Here is a 20,680-nt window from a genome sequence, read left to right on the forward strand (position 1 = left end):
TAACTGGGCGTGGTGGTGTGTGCCTGTAATCCCAGCTACCTGGGGAGCTGAAGTGGGAGGATCGCTTGAACCTGGGAGGTGGAGGTTGCAGAGAGCTGAGATTGCGCCACTGTACTCCAGCCTGGGCAACAGAGCGAGACTCTGTCTTCACAAAAAAATGTTCAGCAGCTCACAGCTCTCCCTCTTCCAATAAGATAGCATGCATAAAGAGCCTGAGCCTGGCCTACATGTGTTCAATACATTTTAGTTTGCTTCACCCTTTTTCCTTTTCATTTCAATGCAGCTCTCTAACAAGGTTCTATCAATTCACTTTTGTATTAACTGTGCCGGAAGTGCTTGTTTCCCTCATGTAGGCTAACACTGGGCTTTTCTCAGACTTTGATACTGTTACCACTGTGCTAGATCATTTATAAAGTTTTCTCTGCTTACTCCAGGTCACAATGATTTTCTGTTGAACACAGTATTCTGTATTCCTCATCTCAGTGAATGCCAGCATATCCATCTAACCTCCCAAATTAGAAACTTGGAAGTCACTTTTGACTTCCTCTTCTGAAATTCCCATATCTATTTGGTCAGGATTAACTATCAGCTCTAAGTAAGAAATGTCACTTAGATCTAATTGCCTCTATCCCCACAGCCTCTTCCAGGCTAGAACTGGAGAAAGAGCATCCTGGCTGATCTCACTGCACTTTGCTTTTCATGACTTCCATCTCTCTATCATACTGAAGCACTAATTCTTTTTTTTTTTTTTTTTTTTTTAGATAATTCTCACTCTATCACCCAGGCTGGAGTGCAGTGGCACGATCCTGGCTCACTGTAACCTCTGCCTCCTAGGCTCAAGTGATTCTCCTGCCTCAGCCTCCTGAGTAGCTGGGATTATAGGTGTGCACCACCATGCCCAGGTAATTTTTGTATTTTTAGTAGAGACGGAGTTTCACCATGTTGGCCAGTTTAGTCTCAAACTCGTGACCTCAAGTGATCCTTCTGCCTTGGCCTCCCAAAGTGCTGGGATTACAGGCATGAGTCACCATGCCTGGCTGATGCACTAATTCTTCAAAATAAAGAAATGTCTCATCGTGTCATTACCCTGCTTAAAAATCTCTCATGGCCACTGCCTTCAGGCTAAAGGTCAAATGCCTTGCCTTAAACAAGGGTCTCTACATTCTGCTTCCAACTAATATTGTTCTGCCTGCCACTCTATATACACAGAACTCTCGTCACACTCATCTTTTCATCAATAGCAGAGTCATCTAAGCCCTCTCATGATTGTATGCCAATGATACTTTATTTCTATGTCTAATATGTCACCTAACATACTGTATTGTAATTAGTCTGTTACATGTTTTTTTCTGCTCTTAGACTCACAGCCATTTGAAGGCAGGGAGTACAGCTCCTTGGTATCCCTGGTGTCTAGCACTCACTCTGAGAGTCCTGGATGACGGAATAAATGCACTTAATTATAGAGCATCATAATGTTACTTAAATGTCTTATGCGGAGTCACAAAAATACAAGTCCTTGACAAGTAGGCTGAAAACAAAAATTCTCGATTCTACTTCTTTTGATTCTTCATTGTGTGATATGGCTTATAACAGGAGTTCAATAAAATTCTATTACATGTATTTAGATGGAGTTGATTCCTTGTTCTGTGAGTGGGCTTCCTCCTATCAATAGTAAGTTAATTCCCTGACTTTTTTTGTATACCTACTCTGTGTTAGCCACTGTGCTAAAAGGCTATAAAGGCTAGGGATATAGGAATGGACCAGGCAGACGTGGTCACAAGCCTCACATAGCTTATTGTCTCCTATGTCAATGGCAATAGTTATGAGCGTAATAAATACCTCCCGAATGTTCTGCTGCTCCACCTCGTGCCGCTTGATCATTATTTTCCGCTTGAAGAAACGACAATTTTTGTCATAGTACAGTCTCTGTTGAGTGAGAAGGTGGGCTTCCTCTTCGGCCTGCGTGTGCTGCAAGTTCTCTTTATGTTTGGAGATCCGCTCTTGCTTCTCTTTCTTGGGTGTGCTATGGTCCTCATTCATTTCCTAAAAAGAAGAGACAAAAACCAAGCCGGTCTCACTAAATGAAAGGGACTGTCACAGTTTATTGCAACTGAAGATTAAGTTATTTGGAAAGCCAATGCAAATGTAAGCACAGAAAAGCTTGGTGTTGTACATCCTTCCCCCAATTTTTTTTTATTTGCCCATTAATTGAGTATTAAGTGAGAGGGACACTTGTGAGTTTCCGTATCTTTGGCTTCTCACTAACAGAAATTATTTGTTCACTCATTCACTCAACACAAACTTAATAAGCTCCTATCATGTGACAGGCAGTGTGCAAGATACAGGACACAAAGGTGAGTAAAAGGCCATGATATCTGCCACCATGTGCCTTTATTATAGAATCAAAAATTAAAGAACCACAGAAATGAACTAAAAATTACTGTGATCACTGCTTTGAAGAGGACGTACTTGGTCCTATAAGAATTTAATAGAAAATATTTAATCTTGGTAATAACTAAGAAAAATTAGTCGGAGTTAACCAGTGGAAAAGGAAAGGGAAGAATACTCTCAGTAGAGAAAACAGCATGTGCAAAACCCTGGGGGTTGGAGAGGAAACATGGTGCCATCAAGGGCTGAAAGAAGGTCAGAGGGGCTGGTGTAATGTAATATGAGATAAGTCTGGCCAGGTAGGCAGGACCATTGAGGCTTTATAGGCCATTATAAGGACGCTGATCTTTAGTATAGGAGAAATGGATTTCATGTATGTGACAGTGTCATAATGAGATGCATTTCAAAATGATTACTTGGCTGCCATGGGGAGAACAGAATGAAGGAGGCAAGAACATATGAAGATAGCTGGGAGGCTACTGGAAAGGTCCAGGCAAGAGAGATGGTAGTAGCTTGGACAAAGGAAGTAGTGACAAGACTGAGAGAAGTAGACAGATTCCAAAGAGAAAAGGTGACTATGCAAATGTCACTAGTTTGAATTTTAGGAAAAAACATTCTTCACTTGGGATTACAGAGTAAACAAACCATCTATATTTTCCAAAGGACAAAATTCACAATTTTTCCAGAACATCTGAGCAAAGGAAACAAAGCAGTGAATCAGGACAGTTAAGATGTTAAACTATGGTGAAAAGAAGACTACTTGTTAAGAAAGTACAGTATACTCTTCTTTCTTCATTTGGTTAGCTACTCACTCAGCTAAAATCTCCTTTAATTGCTAACACCTATTTTACTTAATGTTTTGTGATGCAGATATCATAGACTATTTTATCTCTTAGCCAAGAAGTTTCTGTAAATCAACTTTCAACTATCCTTTTCCAGTGAAGCTGTAAGTGAAATCTTAGAATCAACAAGAGAAAGTGTTGTTTTCAGAGTAAGGTGGAGTAAGCTGGGATCACAAGAAGAAGCCTGGGTCATTCATCTCTTCATGCCGTGATGTCACTACTTGGTTGGCCATTAACCACTAGACTGCAGACCCCAATTCAAATATAATCACAAAAATTTACTCCAAAATCAAGAATAAATTATTTCTGGATCATCTATCATTCTGTAATGGAAACTCCTGTTTCTATCAAAAGTGGGGATAATGAAAATTTTTTTTTGTCATTCCAAGGACAATATCTGTAAGTATATCAATATCTAAATATATATGCCACTTTAAATAGTCCGAACTAAGCTTTACTTCAGAAAAAGTAATATTAGCTTTTGCATAGAATGGTCTAGTGGGGTTATCTCAAATTGGCTTCTGGCTTTTTTTTTTCATGAGCATGTTCAAAGACAGAAGTTTAGGCCTGTGGCCTTTGGCACTCATAAGTCTGAGTATGGTGAGCCAAAAATTGACGTATGCTTGAGGACTGAGTGGGGACTCTTAAATGCTGTTCTGTGGGAAAATCTTCTAGAAGGTAGAGTTCATGAAATCTCCAAATATCTCAATGTGACAAAAACTCAAAATGGTGGCCATAGTCATAAAGTATGGCCTCCAGTGGATGAGTGGATGCATAGAGTTAGACATAAGGAAGGTATCTATTTATTTTATTTTATGATTTTTTTTTTGAGACGGAGTCTCACTCTGTCACCCAGGCTGGAGTGCAGTGGTGTGATCTCGGCTTACTGCAACCTCTGCCTCCCGTATTCAAGCAATTTGTCCTGCCTCAACCTCCTGAGTAGCTGGGATTGCAGGTGCCCGCCACCAGGCTCAGCTAATTTTGTATTTTTATAGAGACGGCACTTCACCATGTTGGCCAGGCTGGTCTTGAACTCCTGACCTCAGTTGATCCACCCACCTTGGCCTCCCAAAGTGCTGGGATTACAGGCATGAGCCACCGTGCCCAGCCAAGAGTGGAGAAAAACCTCAAAATTTCTTAGGCTATCTCTGATCCAGCAACATTATATTATGATATAAAAATTAAGCTCAAGCCAATAACTAAGAGAAAATGGAAAGAATGTGAACCTTCTGAGTTGGGCTAATCTCTCTACACCCGGGCTTTCTAGACCTTATGGTGTCAGAGATTCTACCCATTCAGTCTGTGTAAATCAAATACAATTTTCTGTTAGGTCTAACAATTACCAGTGGCTTACCTGGGCAGGGCAAAAAATCTCTAGGCCCACCCCAACCCCCTTGGTTTCATTTCCTAACTAAAAAAGAATTGGAGGCGAACCTTGTTAAGTCCTCTATCGCTAACCTACAAATCAGAATATGAGCTCAGGCCAGGTGTGGTGGCTCACGCCTGTAATCTCAGCACTTTGGGAGGCTGAGGTGAAGGATTACCTGAGGTCAGGAGTTCAAGACCAGCCTGGCTAACATGGTGAAACCCTGTTTCTACTAAAAATACAAAAAATTAGCTGGGCATGGTGGTGCACGCCTGTAATCCCGGCTACTTGGGAGGCTGAAGCAGGAGAGTTGCTTGAACCCGGGAGGTGGAGGTTGCCATGAGCCGAGACTATGACATTGCACTCCAGCTTGGGCAACAAGAGCGAAACTTCATCTCAAAAGAAAAAAAAAAAAGAATATGAGCTCAAACACATGATTTTATATAGACTAAAACAATGCCCCATATTGAATTTTATTAAACCTTAATACACTTAGTAAGTCTACAAATAAGAAATACTAAGGTTTATGAGAAGAAAAGTCCATGGAGCTGCAGACGATTCACCTGTAAGTACTGGTAAAAGGAGAACTGAAGAAATTTGAGCTTTCAGATCAAAGTGCAGTTCTTTGGGAAGAACTCCTAAGTCCACTAGTGGTCTTCAACCAGATATTCCAGAATCAATCATTCATTTACCAAATATTCACGTGTACAGGGCACAGGGATACAGTTGTGAGCAAACAAAAACGTGGTCTGTGCTCTTATGATGCTTACCAGTTAGTAGAGTAAGTAGCTCAAATAATCATTAAACAAATGTATAATTAAAGGCTCTAGTGTTAGGAAACCAGAGACATCTGTCTTGGTTGAGGCAGTTAGAAAAGGCTTCCTTAGGGAAGTGATATTTATGTTAAAATCCTAATAACCAATCCCGCGTCGTACAAGGAGGAGAAGTAGGAATTAACCGAGCAGAATTGTGGTCAGGGAGGGCTTGGGGGTAGGTAGAACATCTTGGCGGAAGAAACAGTATGTGGAAAGACCTTGGGGAAGGGTGGAGCTTGATAAATTTGAGGAACTGAAAGGTGACCACGGTGGCTGGTACAGCGAAGAGTGGGTTGAGGGTAGGGGCAGTATTAGTGTGAGATGTCAATGAACGAGTAGGCTAGGAGGAGACCGTGTAGGGACTTCTAGGATTTTGACTTGTCCTAAAAGCAATTGGAAGACAATGGATTTCGAAACTATGCAGTAGAATGACTAGATTTATGGTTTGAAAAGATCACTTTGACTGATGGGTAGAAAATACATAGGAAAAAGACAATAATGGTTTAGAGTTATATCAATGGTTCTTGAAATGTGGTATCTGAAGCAGCAGCAGCAGCGTCATCTGGAAGCTTGTTAGAAACACACATTTTCAAACTCTACCCCAGAAAATCTAGGGATAGATTTTTAAAATCTGAAAATCTGGGGGTGGGTTAGCAATCTGTTTTAATAGCATTTTAGGTAATTTTTTTTTTTTTTTTTGAGACAGAGTTTTGCTCTTGTCGCCCAGATTGGAATGCAGTGGTGCGATCTCAGCTCACCGCAACCTCTGCCTCTTGGGTTCAGGTGATTCTCCTGCCTCAGCCTCCTGAGTAGCTGGGATTACAAGCATGCGTCACCACGCCCAGCTAATTTTTGTATTTTTAGTAGAGACGAGGTTTCACCATGTTGGCCAGGCTGGTCTCCAACTCCTGATCTCAGGTGATCTGCCTGCCTTTGGCCTCCCAAAGTGCTGGGATTATAGGCGTGAGTCACTGTGCCCAGAAAGCATTTTAGGTTATTCTAATGTAAAGTTTGAGACTCACTGGACTAGAATATTGATCACAATGCAAAATGAGTGAATGTTAAGTTCCAACCATTCTAATGGCAACTTGGTGAGAACAAACATTGGTATCCTTACCTCTTTTATTTTTTCCTTACAAATCTTATACTGCTTCTTCTGACTTTCTAAGAAAGTTGTCAAATCTTTCTTCTGCTGGGCCAAGATCTGTTGCTGGAACTTCTTCTCATCTGCTGCAGCTACCTTTGCCTGATAAAATAACAAATACAATGTAGGATGAATCTGTTCTTTACACAGAATTCAGTGGTCTATATTCTCCAGTGCAGTAAGAGAGTCCATAAGTGCTAATAATGTGACATTTCTGAACAAATAATAAAAAATAATTGTTTTTCTGATTTTCTTGTTCTTAAATAAACAAAAAACCCAGAAATTTTCACCATTGATAAATACATTCTGGGTTGGGTGCAGTGGCTCACACCTGTAATCCCAGCACTTTGGGAGGTCGAGGCAGGCAGATCACCTGAGGTCGGGAGTTTGAGACCAGCTTGACCAACACGGTGAAACCCAGTCTCGACTAAAAGTACAAAATTAGCCGGGTGTGGTCGTGCATGCCTGTAATCCCAGCTACTCTGGAGGCTGAGGCAGGAGAATCGCTTGAACCTAGGAGGCAGAGGTTGCAGTGAGCTGAGGTCACACCACTGCACTCCAGCCTGGGCAACAAGAGCAGAACTCCGCCTCAAAAAAAGAAAAAAAAAAGAAAAAGAAAAATACATTCTGAATTATGGGAAAAATATGAAGGTGAACCATAAACATGCTTTACTGAACACAAAAACATTCATGGGATGAAAGGAGACCTAAGAAAAACATTTTTTTTTTTAGATGGGGTCTCGCTCTGTCACTCAGGCTGGAGTGCAGTGGCTCAAGCATAGCTCACTGCAGCCTAAAAATCCCAGGATCCAGTGATCCTCCTGCCTCAGCCTCCTGAGCTGCTGGGACCACAGGTGTGCAGCACCAGTCCCGGCTAAGTATTTTTAAAAAATGATCGTAGAGACTGGGTCCCACTATGTTGCCTCGGGTCATCTCAAATGCTTGGCCTCAAGCTATCCTCTCTCCTCAGCTTCCCAAAGTGCTGAGACTACAGGCATGAGCCACCATGCCTGGTCAGAACTAAGGATTATAATAAAGGTTTTTAAATCATATTGTTGATAGCCCAAAGGTTAAGTTGTAAAAATGTACAAATAACCACGCCTGGCCAGTTTTATTCCAAGAATCAAACTCTAACTGATTAATTATTCCAACTATCAGATTTTCCAGGGGTATCAACTCAAGTGTAATTGGAAAGTTAATGGCATTTTGTTTTCTTTTTTTTTTTCTGAGACAGTCTCCCTTTGCCACACAGGCTGGAGTGTGGTGGCATGATCTCGGCTCACTGCAACCTCCACCTCCTGCGTTCATGTGATTCTCATGCCTCAGCCTCCCCAATAGCTGGGATTACAGGCACAAGCCACCACATCCACCTAATTTTTGTATTTTTAGTAGAGACAGGGTTCCACCATGTTGGCCAGGCTGGTCTCGAATTCTTGAACTCAAATGATCCACCTGCCTCGGCCTCCCAAAGTACTGGGATTACAGGCATGAGCCATTTTATTCTCTTAGACACTTGCTGCAATCCACAACAGTCACACATCATGACATTTTTGGGGGTCCTAAATGAATAAAACACATACTATATAGAAGGTCATCCAATAAATACTGGCTCCTGAAAGTGACCAAATCTGTTTCTGGTAACCACTGGGTGAAGGATATACGTAAGATGAGCGACTTGGGAGATAGAGAGGGAATTACACTTCATGGCTCATGGCTCTTTTTATGTATCTTTTTCACCTGCAACTTCCATTATGGACAATTCTTCCATTATGAACAATTCTCACAACATATTTACCAAGTCAAATTCCAAGAAATAATCTGACTGATTTATTTAATCAACATCATCCTTGTTTGGGGAGAGGTTTTCATGCCAGACTCCCTCACAGATTGATGGCTGTTGGGGGAAATCTTTCTTCTACAACCTGATTGTTCCTTCCATGTGGAGACAGAGAGAGACAGAGAGACCAAGAGAGACAGAGAGCGAGCTCAATTATGGAAACACCCTGGAACTGTGTTCCCAGTCACTGCATGCCCAGGGAGCACATGTCCACCACATTTTTCAACACTATGGAAGTCTCATGGGGGTGGCAGGAAAGGTGACTCGGTTTTAGCACTGCCTGAGCAGGCAAGTCTGCTTAATTTTGTTTTCCTGCAGACATAAATCACCTCTTGTACCTAACATGTATCAGTAATAAAGATGATATTATGGGGAGGGAGGAGGGATAGCATTAGGAGATATACCTAATGTAAACGACAAGTTAATGGGTGCAGCACACCAACATGGCACATGTATACATATGTAACAAACCTGCACGTTGTGCACATGTACCCTAGAACTTAAAGCATAATAATAATTAAAAAAAGATGATATTATGACTATCTGCCTTACTTTTTTTTTTTTTTTTTTTTTCAGTCGGAGTCTCGTTCTTATTGCCCAGGCTGGAATGCAATGGCGTGACCTCAGCTCACTGCAATCTCCACCTCCCGGGTTCAAGTGATTCTCTTGTCTCAGCCTCCCGAGTAGCTGGGATTACAGGCACCTGTCACCACACCCAGCTAATTTTTTGTATTTTTAGTAGAGATAGGGTTTTACCATGTTGGCCAGGCTGGTCTCAAACTCTTGACCTCAGGAGATTCACCCGCCTCGGCCTTCCAAAGTGCTGGGATTACAGGCATGAGCCACTGCGCCTGGTCTTTTTTTTTTTTTTTTTTTTTGAGACAGGGTCTCGCTCTGTCACCCAGGCTAGAGTGCAGTGACACAATCTTGGCTTACTGCAACCTCTGCCTTCTAGGCTCAAGCAATCCTCCTGCTTCAGCCTCCCAGTTAGCTGGGACTACAGGCATGTGCCACCACACCCAGCTAACTTTTGTATTTTTTGTAGAGATGGGGTTTTGCTACATTGTCCAGGCTGGTCTTGAACTCCTGGGCTCAAGAGATCCACCCACCTTGGCCTCCCAAAGTGCTGGGATTATAGGTGTAAGCCACCACATCTGGCCTTGTCTGCTTTTAAAATTAGTTTAGAACGTGGATGGGGATGAGAGATGTTCCCTAGAAAACTCAAATAATTGCCGGACTCATTATTTGCTCCCTTTGCTCAGGGGCCCATGAGCTGTAGGCAGGGATTATCACTATTATAAGAGACTATTTGTAGAGCAGTTTTCTTTTGAAGAGGACTGTGGGTATGGCAGATACAGTAACAGACTTTTGTTGTGCACGTTCTCAGAAGATGGCAGCAACTTGTTTCCCTTTACTTGTATCCAGGCCACCATCAAGGGACTGATACTCAGAATATATATATATATATATATTTTTTTTTTTTGAGAAGAGACTTGCTCTGTTGCCCAGGCTGGAGTGCAATGGCATGATCTTGGCTCACTGGAACCTCTGCCTTCCAGGTTCAAGCGATTCTCCCGCCTCAGCCTCCCAAGTAGCTGGGACTACAGGCATGTGCCATCACGCCCGGCTAATTTTTGTATTTTTAGTAGAGATGGAGTTTCACCATGTTGGCCAGGCTGGTCTCGAACTCCTGACCTCAGGTGATCTGCCTGCCTCGGCCTCCCAAAGTGCTGGGATTACAGGCGTGAGCCACCACGCCTGGCCTCAGAATATATTTGAATGGACAAGAATGTAACATACATTTTCAGTTGCTATTTTAGCTCTGAACGACAATTTTACATAGCCCCATAAAATCTAGAAACCCAATTTTGCCACCCCTGATACAGCAATTTTCCTCCATCCCCCACTCCTGCCTCTTGCTAACACCCTGCCACTGACCCCAACAGGCTGGGCTTGGTTGGGCATGAAGGCGTGTGTGCACTGACCTCCTTTTCTATGATAGCCACTTGCTTCTTGGCCAGCTTCTCCAGCTCGATGGACGAGTTGTTGGCATGCGTCTCCACCTCCTTCTGTAGCTTGAGGCGGTGCTCGTCCATCTCAGCCTTCAGCTTGTTCTCCAGGGCGATCAGCTGCTTCTGGTGCTGGCGCCGCATCCGCTTATAACCTGACATCTGTTCCCGCAACTCGTTCTCCTGCTCATGCTCATGGATCTGTCGTGTAACCTGAATTGGGTTAGGAAACAGAACTCAGGTAACCAGGTTCATGGGAGACAAGCTTTCAGGCAAAGCTGAAACACCCTGTGGCATAATTTTATCCATCACCTTCACCATCAATTTACCTACTGTTTAGTGAACGCTCACCCTTAGGGGGCACTGTGCTAGATAGATATTCTTTATGTATTTTATCCCTAGTCCTCAAAACCATCTCATTCACTCATTCATTTCATTCATGAGGTAGGTGATAACATCTTAGTTTTATAGTTGAAGAAATTGAGTCTTGAAAGAAACTCTTTATTCAGGCCGGGCGCGGTGGCTCACGCCTGTAATCCCAGTACTTTGGGAGGCTGAGGCGGGCAGACCACTTGAGGTCAGGAGTTGGAGACCAGCCTGGCCAACATGGTAAAACCCTGTCTCTACTAAAAATACAAAAATTAGCCAGGCATGGTGGTGGGCACCTGTAATCCTAGTTACTTGGGAGGTTGAGGCAGGAGAATTGCTGGAACCCGAGAGGCGGAGGCTGCAGTGAGCTAAGATCACTCCACTGCACTCCAGCCTGGGCGACAGAGACTCTGTCTCAAAAAATAAATAAATAAATAAATAAAAGAAATTATTTATTCATTCAGTCAAAATATGTTTACATATTTTTGATATACCATCACACATATTACATGTTCACAGTAACACAGCTAATAAGGACTGGATTGGGAATCAGGCCCATCTCTATATAATTCCAGAGCCATGTTATTTCTACTATACCAAGATTTCTCACCAACACTACTGACAATGAGCTAGATAATGATCTGTTGTGGAGGCCATCCTGTGCATTGCAGGATGTTTAGCAGCATCCCTGGCCTCTACCCACTAGATGCTAGTAGCACCTCCCATGACATGACAATGAAAAGTATCTCCAGATATTGCCAAATGTTCCCTTGGGAACAAAATTCCTCTAGTTGAGAACTACTACACTGGTTTGTTTTATATATATGTGTGTGTGTGTGTGTGTGTGTATACATATATACAAAAAACCATATTATATAAAATATATATGTATACTTTATATATATATACACAAAAAACATATATATATGTTTTTTTTAAAGATCACGTCTCTAACAGTCATAGACCTTTTAAACTAGTCTGAACATGATTTATTTCCTATTCCTAATATGAAGAGGTGAGTATGAGATCAAGAGATCTCTTAAATCATGTCTCCCCCATCCCCTTCTCTAAAAAAGAAATGTTACCAAATTATAATACATTCACTCACTCTCCTAAAGAGGATAAAGCACTGCTATGATTTTTGGAAGGCTACTTTTCTTAGTAACTTTTCCTTAACTCATTTTCAAGTGAACATCCAACAAATTAAAGCTTGTAAATGTACACTTCAGTACCTCTTGCTCCTTTCTATTAAATCTTTTGTGATTTTCCAGTCCTTCCTTCAATTTATCTTCTCTCTTTATTGTCCTGATCACTTCCTCCCTATTTTTCCTATTTTAGAAAAAAATCTTAATTCCAGGATTGTAACTTTAGTCTTGTTCTTCACTAAGTGATTTGGTCACTCCTATCTACTGTAAGGCCCATCTCCCCAGCCTAACACCCAACCAAGCTTTACAGGAAATTTTCATGCTGCTATTAATTTTCTGTACTATTTTCAGTTTAAGGGTTAAAATACATTTTATACAAAGAAGAGTTTGTTTCTCTGCTCTTTTTAGAAGGTGGCCCTGCATACTAAATTGAGTCCTTACTAACAAGAGAGTGCTGTTCTGTAACTAGATAGTATTATCAAAGTACACCATTAAACATTAGCCAAACTTTGAAACCTTTCCAGCTGAAACTAACACTGGGTTTTATATTCATTTCTCTTTTCTGAAGGATAATACTCTTTAAAGTATTAAGAATAAGAGCAGAGGATATTTTAAGACCAAAAAAGGATAGCATCCCCCAAAAGGCACCTAACTCTCTAAAGAAAATAAATGATCTATTTTATCATCAGAAAATGTGTTTTTTAATGGACATATTTCAAGATAAAAGGAGGAAAAGAAGTAGTTTGAAATATATGTATCAATTTTACTTCTTCACGCTTATATGTTTCTGAAGTACAACTTTAAGGAAGAAACAATTCTAATCAATAGAAAGGATACCATTTAGTCCTTTCTGAATTCAACTATTTTTCAGAAAAATATGGCAGTAAAGTATCAGGGTTAGGGTAATGAATTTTAGATATGTTTTAGCTAGAAACTTTTTCTTATTTTAGCATTCCTTCTTTAATCAGATTCCCAAAGCTGAGGCATGGCACACTCTAAGCTATTATGACACATTTAAAACTTGCCATAAGCATTGGCTTACAGCCAATAAAATATTCTCAGTATGGTCATTTCCCTAAACCAGGAGGCCTAAAGATAAAAGAGAAATGAGTTGTGTCAAGAAAATTTTCTATTTCAATTGGTGGGTGGGTCTCTGTAAAGAGGGTGGCTTTCTACTTGTACCAGATCACACCTGGTACAAGGATGTGGCAAAGAAAATTTACAGAGCTCAATCTGCTATCATTGTACATCACTGAATTCCAGGAGAGACATTTTGCTTTTGAATGCTTCCCATAATGTGGATAATTACCTTCTTAAACTCCTAATATCACCTTTCATTTGTCACAACTAAACTTTCCAAGTTTCAAATTGTCTTTTTGGGTATATATATAGAGACACTAAGCTTTATAATTCCATGCTCAAGCTGGATAGATGAATTTAAATAAAAGTATAACCAGATATTTCAGTTGTAAAGTCTAACATGAAATATACAAAAAATATGATATTTACAGTTATGTGTGCCTGTGTGTCTTAAGTGTACACTATGAGTTTTAAGAATACACCTTTTGGTCAATAAAATAAAAAATAATAGCCCATAACTTTTTCATGCATATGGTTTAAAAAGTGCTTTCACATATAATTTACCTCTTTAATTTTTAGAAGGCCTTGGATTCCTATGGTTCTTGAATTGCCTGAGGAAATTCATATCACCAAGGCAGAAAAAGAGTGACTATTTTCTGTTATAAAGTAATAGAGGGAATCAACACCCAAAAAAGTCAAAGCTAGAGAGAATGGTAAGTCTAAATTACAAATTGAGTAAGTCTGAAACAGGAGAAAGTTATAAAGATGTAGTGACTGTAGTTTTTACAATGGCAGTCTCAAAAATGTGATCAACTAAAAGTGGGCAGTACCACCTTGCTCTACCCAGTGGATTGCGTGGAGAAAAACCTCATCTATCTCTTACTATATAACTGACCTTGGGCAAATTACTTAACCTCTTAAAGTCTCTCAGTTTCTTAATGTGTAAAGAGAGAGGAACTACTACTATCTTCCTCAGGGTCGGAGGACTTTCTCATGTGAAAGTGCCTAGCAGGGTGTCTGACTCCTAGGAAATGCTCAATGTGTGCTGGTTTCCTTCCTTCTGATGCCAGGCTCTGCGAAGCATGTCCCTTTGCCCTCTACTTAGTATTTCTGGTGATGGAGACATAGATCAGAAGAAGTGGATCCAGAAGAAAGGGCACATTTAAGAAAAAAAAAAAAAAAAAAACAACTGTATCTGTATCCAGATTGTGGATTATAAAATTATGTATAATTTCTGAATCTGAATTATTACTCATTTCATGTATCTAGAATATGAAAAATAAACAAATAATAAATAATGTACCATGAAAAGGAAGACCAAAACTTTTTTTTTAAAGGTTCCTACAGCTGTTCAATGCTACTTTATTTAATTCCAGCAAAATTCGGCCCTAAAACAAACCACTTCATCTGAAGTGCAGAATGTCCCTATCGTGTACAAAACAGTGCACTAGAAGGGTAATAAGCAACTTCCTGAACATAAAACAAGAGCATGGTGGCTGATAATGTTACCCTCTTAAGAGATCAAAGCCAACTTACAAGATTAATAATATGTAAGAATCAAAATGATGCATATGATAAAAGTGGCCACCTCAGCACTTAGAACAAATGAAATTTATAGCAAGTTCTTAAAAAGAATACAGTGAGTCACATTTTGGCATTAGAAACTTAACATTCTATTCTTTAGAATACCTAAGGAAAAACTGTTTTTAAGTTTTTGCTAAAAGTAATGACTGATAACAGGCAATTCTGCATTTATAAAAGAATATGTTATGAAGAATTCTGAAATGCAAACTTATAAATCCAAATTCTCATGTGGATTTCTCCAGCAGGGCTGGAGGTGACCTCATTCATTCGTTCATTCATTTATTCAACACACATTTATTGACAGACTTTGACCATATGGGTTGGGCATGTAGATTGGACAGCATAAGTGAGAAATGGTATCAGCAATGACCTTAGCGAGTTAAGAAGCCAAGAATAAGTAAAGACATATGCAATATTTTGATAAGCATCCTCTGGTATACTGTCCAGGAAGAGAACACATTTTCAAGCATTTAGAAACAGGACTGGGCTCATGAGAGCTGAAACAGTAGCATTTACTGCTGAGGCTCTCATATTTTTATTCTTATGTATCAAATTCATTCAGGTATCCAATTTCACAATTAGCTGAATTATTAGGGTGCATTTTAAAAACTCCATATGAAGACTCTCTTTTTATGAGTTTTTCTATCAAATCTGGCAAAGCGAAGTAAAAGAATCTATATTTGCATGAACAGAACAATAATACTTTTCTCCTACATGCCTCCTTGGGAATTCCCCTCTCATGCCCTTCTCCCTGACATGTGTTCTAACATAAATTCGCCTGTGTAATGCAGCCACAGGTGAATTTGTGTTAGAACACATATTAGGAAGAGGGGCCGTGAGAATTCCTTCACAAAGCCAAAAGCTGAACTCTGATAGATACGGTGCTCTTTATACTAATATCTCTATCATGGAAATGGCCAAGAGCCCCGGACACTACAAAGTTTTCAGAAGAAATGACATCAGATGTAGCAACAGCTGAAAACACCCTCATGAATCACTAATATAATTAAAATATGAGGCTCTCCATAAAAACTCAAGGAAGGCACATCTCAAAGGCCCAAGAAGTCAGATTAGTGATCCTGCAGAACTATATAAACAACTCCTTTTTCCAGATAACACATGAGCCCAATATGAACTTCCTTACAGAAGAAGGAAAAGAAAGGTTAAAATAAAGATGCCATGAAATACCCTTCCTTTTCCTAATTATTCAAAATAAGGGCAATAATCTCTGCCCTTAGAAAATTATAATAAAAATTATACAATTGTAATAAAAAGTTACAATGCTAAAGTTTTCTCAGGATTTCATCTGGTATCAAAGTTTATAGTCCTTCCTTATCCTTTGTTACAAATGCAACTGTGCAGCAGTGCATAACACAAAAATCTCAGTTATAAGGTGCCAAAATAATAAAGGCATGTAGCAATACAGGCCCAAAGCCCATGGGCTTCTTCATACACTTGTCAGTAACCTCATTCAAAAGCACAATGTTGAAAGTAATACTAAGGGGGAAAAGCACAAAGCCAGGCCTCTTTTAGGCTTATGTTGAAGAAGTAGGCTGATAAACAAATTTTAGGAAGACTATATCTTTGTCAGTTTGCAAGTAAATTTAAAATATGCATTTCATCATTTATTTATCTAGTTATTGAAAAACTAATTTCTAAGTTCCTTTTTCCTGTTCACCTTTGGACCTCTTTGTGACTTGTTAGCACCTCTACTAGAAGATGTTAAAGAAATAGTAAAACCAAAATAAATGAATAAATAAATACAGTATTGCCACAAACTATGAGAAGGCAAAGTTTCAACAATGACTTGATTTTTTATTATACTGGACTTTCACTTTCCCATGATCTTGCTCTTACTTTTACGTCATTTTAGTCATTTTCATTTGAGCTTGGGTCCATAAAACACAACAGAATTCATAATATATTTTTTAAAATTAAATATTTTATGATATTCCAGTGTCCTGATTTATACACTACTATTGGCATTATGCTTTAAAATAATATAGTGGGTAGAATTGTAGTACTTGGTAGTATACATTAAAAAATCCATACCCATAGTTAGATTGTTCAAAATGGGACATGGAACCATACAACACCATACCTTTTCCCTTCCATTTTTTTCCCCTCCCTAAAAGCCACTAGATACAAATACCACTGAACTCTGGTAAACTTCCATCAATCCCAACCGTGACTCCCAAAGCACTACGTTTAGAGAGGGCGCCCCACAAAAAACAACTTATTTTGTGGCTAAAGCAACAGCATATCAGTTACTCTGTTTGTAACTTAATATAGGAGCAGGGGCCTTTTAGCAAATCAAAACTTCATTAGAGAGACTGGTTGCAGCTGTTCTCTGGATGGGCACTAGGAAGCCTGTAGGATTCAGAGGGTTCCTGAGGACACTGCCCATAGCCCTGAGGTGGCATAGTAGGGAAGCAGCTTTTATCATCCACAGAGAAGAATCACACACAGATACACACACAGAGTAGCCCTGGGTGAGTTCACAGATGCGAGCGTGACATTACTCTGGCACGGCTGTAGTAATCTCCTGCTGGGAGGTGGGAGAGGTCATGAATATATGATGTGGGAATGAGGGTGTGGCAAGAGAGAAAAGAGAACCTGTCCCAGAGGGGGAAAGCCACTTGGTATAATGTCTGCTTCACATGTAAAACCACTGATGGTGCTCGGTTGCTCAGAGCTTGTTATCATTTCTCCACTCATTTCAACATGAATGGGTCTGGATAAAGGTCCAAGTCTCACAAGAGTCGATGGTAAGTAGTCATAGTTCTCTAAAGCACCGTATTTCTTCTTTGTCAGATATCATGGCATGAAGACAATGATTATCTGGTAATCTTAACAATGCTTTATCTAGACTCAAAAGCATATTTTGAGGTGCTTAACAATCATTAGCAAATACATAGTGGACATTTTAAGATCTCCATTACATAGTGTAGCATTCCTTTAAAATGAAAAATTGCTCATCAAAGAGATCACAAGAAACTTCTACATAAAGGAACTTAAAAGTGGGCTTATTTATAGGCAGTTTAAATTAAATTGCTTGCTTTTAGACAGCAGCAGGCATAGCAATATGTAGGTGCTTTAACTTCCATTTTTCCTTGCATTTGGGTTTTTAAAGGTTATAATCCATTATAAATTTCAAAGATAATCGAAGCCTTTAAAAGACTTGAGAAATAAAAGTAGAAATCAGGTTTAAAAAATAGGACAAGAAAAATGATCATTTCTGGGTCGGCCTTGGATGATGTCATCATAGGTTCTAAATGTAATAGCCAAGCAGTGTACACTAACCCTTCCTGCCCATGTGACCTCTAACATCAATTTGGGCAAAACAACTAATATTTCAACAATTTTTTGGCTTAGAAGTGAGATTCAGAAGCAAAAGATTAAAGAGAGTTTAGAGTGCCAAGGATGAAACGATGTGAGTGTGTGTGTGTGTGAGTGTGAGCGCGCACGCGCACGCGTGGGGGGCCGAGGGGAGGAGGCATGAAAACTAACTCTTCCAGCACACACCCCTTTTGCTACTACAAGGGCATCCAGCAATCACATTTGCAATAGTAAAAATGCTGAAGAATCCTACAGTCTCTTTTCTTCCACAATCAGCCCTATCCTCTCCTACAAAGCCCTTGCTTTATTGGTGCCAGGAAATTCTTCAGGGGTTAAATGGGGAAGTGCAGCCACTACCATTGTTGCAATAAATAAATGAATGAACCAGAACGAACCAGCAATCCGTCCCTGGGAAGCAAGTATCTTATTTTCTACAATTATATACATTATCCAGCAACCATATATTTTTTAAAATTATATTTTATCTTTTGATGTATGTGTATAGATTATAGACACATATGCATCTATACAAAAAGAAGCACAGTGCCGTGAATACATATACATCAATACCTTTAAAAAAATTTAGCATTATTTATTTCAATGAAAAGACAAATAGCTTTTAAAAAATTGGACAGGCAAGCAACTTCATCTCAAAGGCCTTACATTTTGCACATACAGCATATACAAACACACACACACAGACACACACACACACACAAACACACAAAGGTTTTTTTTTTTTCCATGCCATACACAATGCTAAAATATCTGAAATCAGGTTGCTATGCCAACAGATTTTTTTTCCTAAAACGAATAAAATTATTAGGAGAGAGAAAACATTCTTGACTCCTTTCCTCCCATCCATGAAGCCGAGAGAGGCTCAGGGAGGGCGAGAGGCTGCCAGATGGGGAGGAGGGGAAGGAAGGGAAGGTGGGTAGAGGGGTGTTTGCTTACCAAAGATGCTGATTTGATCGTGGCAAAGCGCTCTCTGTTCCGGTAGTGGAGGGCCTGGCTCTGAACTGACTGGGTAGGCCGCGGCTCAGGCCTGGGATCGCCGTGGCCCGCCTCATCCCTTATGAATACATGATCCTGCAGAAATGGATAAAAACAAGGAGAAAGTCCAGCTGTGCTCTTTCCTCGCCGGCTGCCTCTCTCTCACCCCTCTTTCTGCACAAGCACTGCTGTTTGAAATGCATAGTTTAGCTCTCTGCTAGTCCCCGCAGCTCCCACGGTACAAAATGAATAAGCAACACATTGCAGCCTTCAGTTAGGAATGTCAGCTGATCGCTAGTGGGATGCCTTCTGAATCCCTGGCAGGCTTTTGCTTTACCTCCAGAATTACATATATGCAAAAGAAAAAAAGAATAGAAAAAATAATGCAATGTACAGACTCCTCAGAACAGTTTGCTTAAAACGCTGTAACCAGATAATTCCTTTAAAAATGTCATGTCCATGTCTAGCAAGGAGGATGCTGGTGGCTTTTAACATAAAAGCGAGCCTCCGCCTCATTCCCTTGAAAGATCTGCTTTCTCAATTTAATTTTATTTGAGATCTGTTCGGTAGGATCATCGTTCTGCCTAGAACCAATGTAGGCTTGTGCTGAACTGCCTCTCTATCTTGTGCTGGGAAGATTCGGCAGTCACTGAGGGATCCTGCTTTCCAGTCATGATCGTACACAGTTCTAGCACCTTCTCTCTACAGCTTCTGAAAGGATTTTTTTTTAGATTTAAAGCGACAGGCGTACAATTTTAACCAAATGATAACTTTCACAAATTCTTCTTCAACTCAGCATCGGTATGGTCACCAGAGTGAGTAAAGCTGGAATTTAATGTCCTTGACTGATTTAATCAAGCCCATGCTTCTTGATAGGCAAAGATAATTAATCTTGTTCTAACGCCCAGTGAAAAAATAGCATTCCCTGGAAGGATAATAATGGATGTTTCTTAAGTGTAACTGAAATGACTTTTAAAGGGGAAAATGCTTTCAAAGGATGATGTTCCTCTCTATAAAGATGAAGTAGTGGTCAGTCATTAAGTGGCTATAACCCTTCAGAAAAAAGGACGCTATAGTAATTTGTACCTCAAAAACATGTACAACCATGGGGGATTTTAAAATAGTACATGTTCAGAGTGGAAAAGGAGAAATTAATTCCTTATTTCCCTAGGGTTTTAGGAAAACCATTTGTGAGAAGTCAGTATTGCATTTTATCCATGACCGCTTGAAATTTTTTATAATGGCTTTTTTCTTCATCAGGAAACAAAAATTAAAGAGGTTTAGAAAATACGAAATGTTATTATAGTCTAAAATTTTGGGAGAAATTAAATTTTACATCCAGATTTTTATGTAAAAGCCAAGACCCAAGATTAAATTGGGCTGATTTTCTTTTTCCTTTTATACATTTAAAATGCTTTGATGTATTGGGAAGGTATCTATCATTACACCTATATGGAGAATTTTTTTAAATTTATGTATTATAGCTCAAATAATGAAGGGATCTTTGATAAACTTGCCATTGAGGGCATATATATCAAATTCAAGTATATTCTGCAGCCGCGCTGTCCAACAAGTTAGTGACCAGCCACATATGACTATTTTAATTAAAAATTAAATTCAATTAAAATTAATTAAAACAAAATTAAGTGCAAAATTGAGTTCCTAAGTCATAATGGCTATGTTTCAAGCACTTAGTAGCCATAGTTAGTGGTGCCATACTGGTGGCTTATAAAACTTGTAAGTTTTTAAAATTTATAAGAAAATATTTG

At 39.7% G+C, this 20,680-nt stretch overlaps 1 protein-coding gene across 7 annotated transcripts in view; it reads right to left on the minus strand.

The window, feature by feature from the left end:
* Positions 1 to 20,680, minus strand: part of TAOK3 (TAO kinase 3) — a 228,063-nt gene that overhangs the window by 20,544 nt on the left and 186,839 nt on the right. For 6 of the 7 annotated variants that reach the window (XM_054441959.2, XM_054441960.2, XM_054441961.2 and 3 more), the window contains 4 exons: positions 18,873 to 19,007; positions 10,378 to 10,614; positions 6,529 to 6,657; positions 1,840 to 2,043 (listed from right to left, as the gene is read on the minus strand). In XM_054441959.2, coding sequence (XP_054297934.1) covers positions 1,840 to 2,043; positions 6,529 to 6,657; positions 10,378 to 10,614; positions 18,873 to 19,007 — 705 coding nt within the window. Of the gene's footprint in view, positions 1 to 1,839; positions 2,044 to 6,528; positions 6,658 to 10,377; positions 10,615 to 18,872; positions 19,008 to 19,248; positions 19,588 to 20,680 lie in introns of those variants that run through there. The other variant, XM_063646766.1, reaches the window with a different exon arrangement.

The sequence above is a fragment of the Pongo pygmaeus genome, chromosome 10, assembly GCF_028885625.2.
Source record: "Pongo pygmaeus isolate AG05252 chromosome 10, NHGRI_mPonPyg2-v2.0_pri, whole genome shotgun sequence".
In the NCBI taxonomy this organism is placed as follows: Eukaryota; Metazoa; Chordata; class Mammalia; order Primates; family Hominidae; genus Pongo; species Pongo pygmaeus.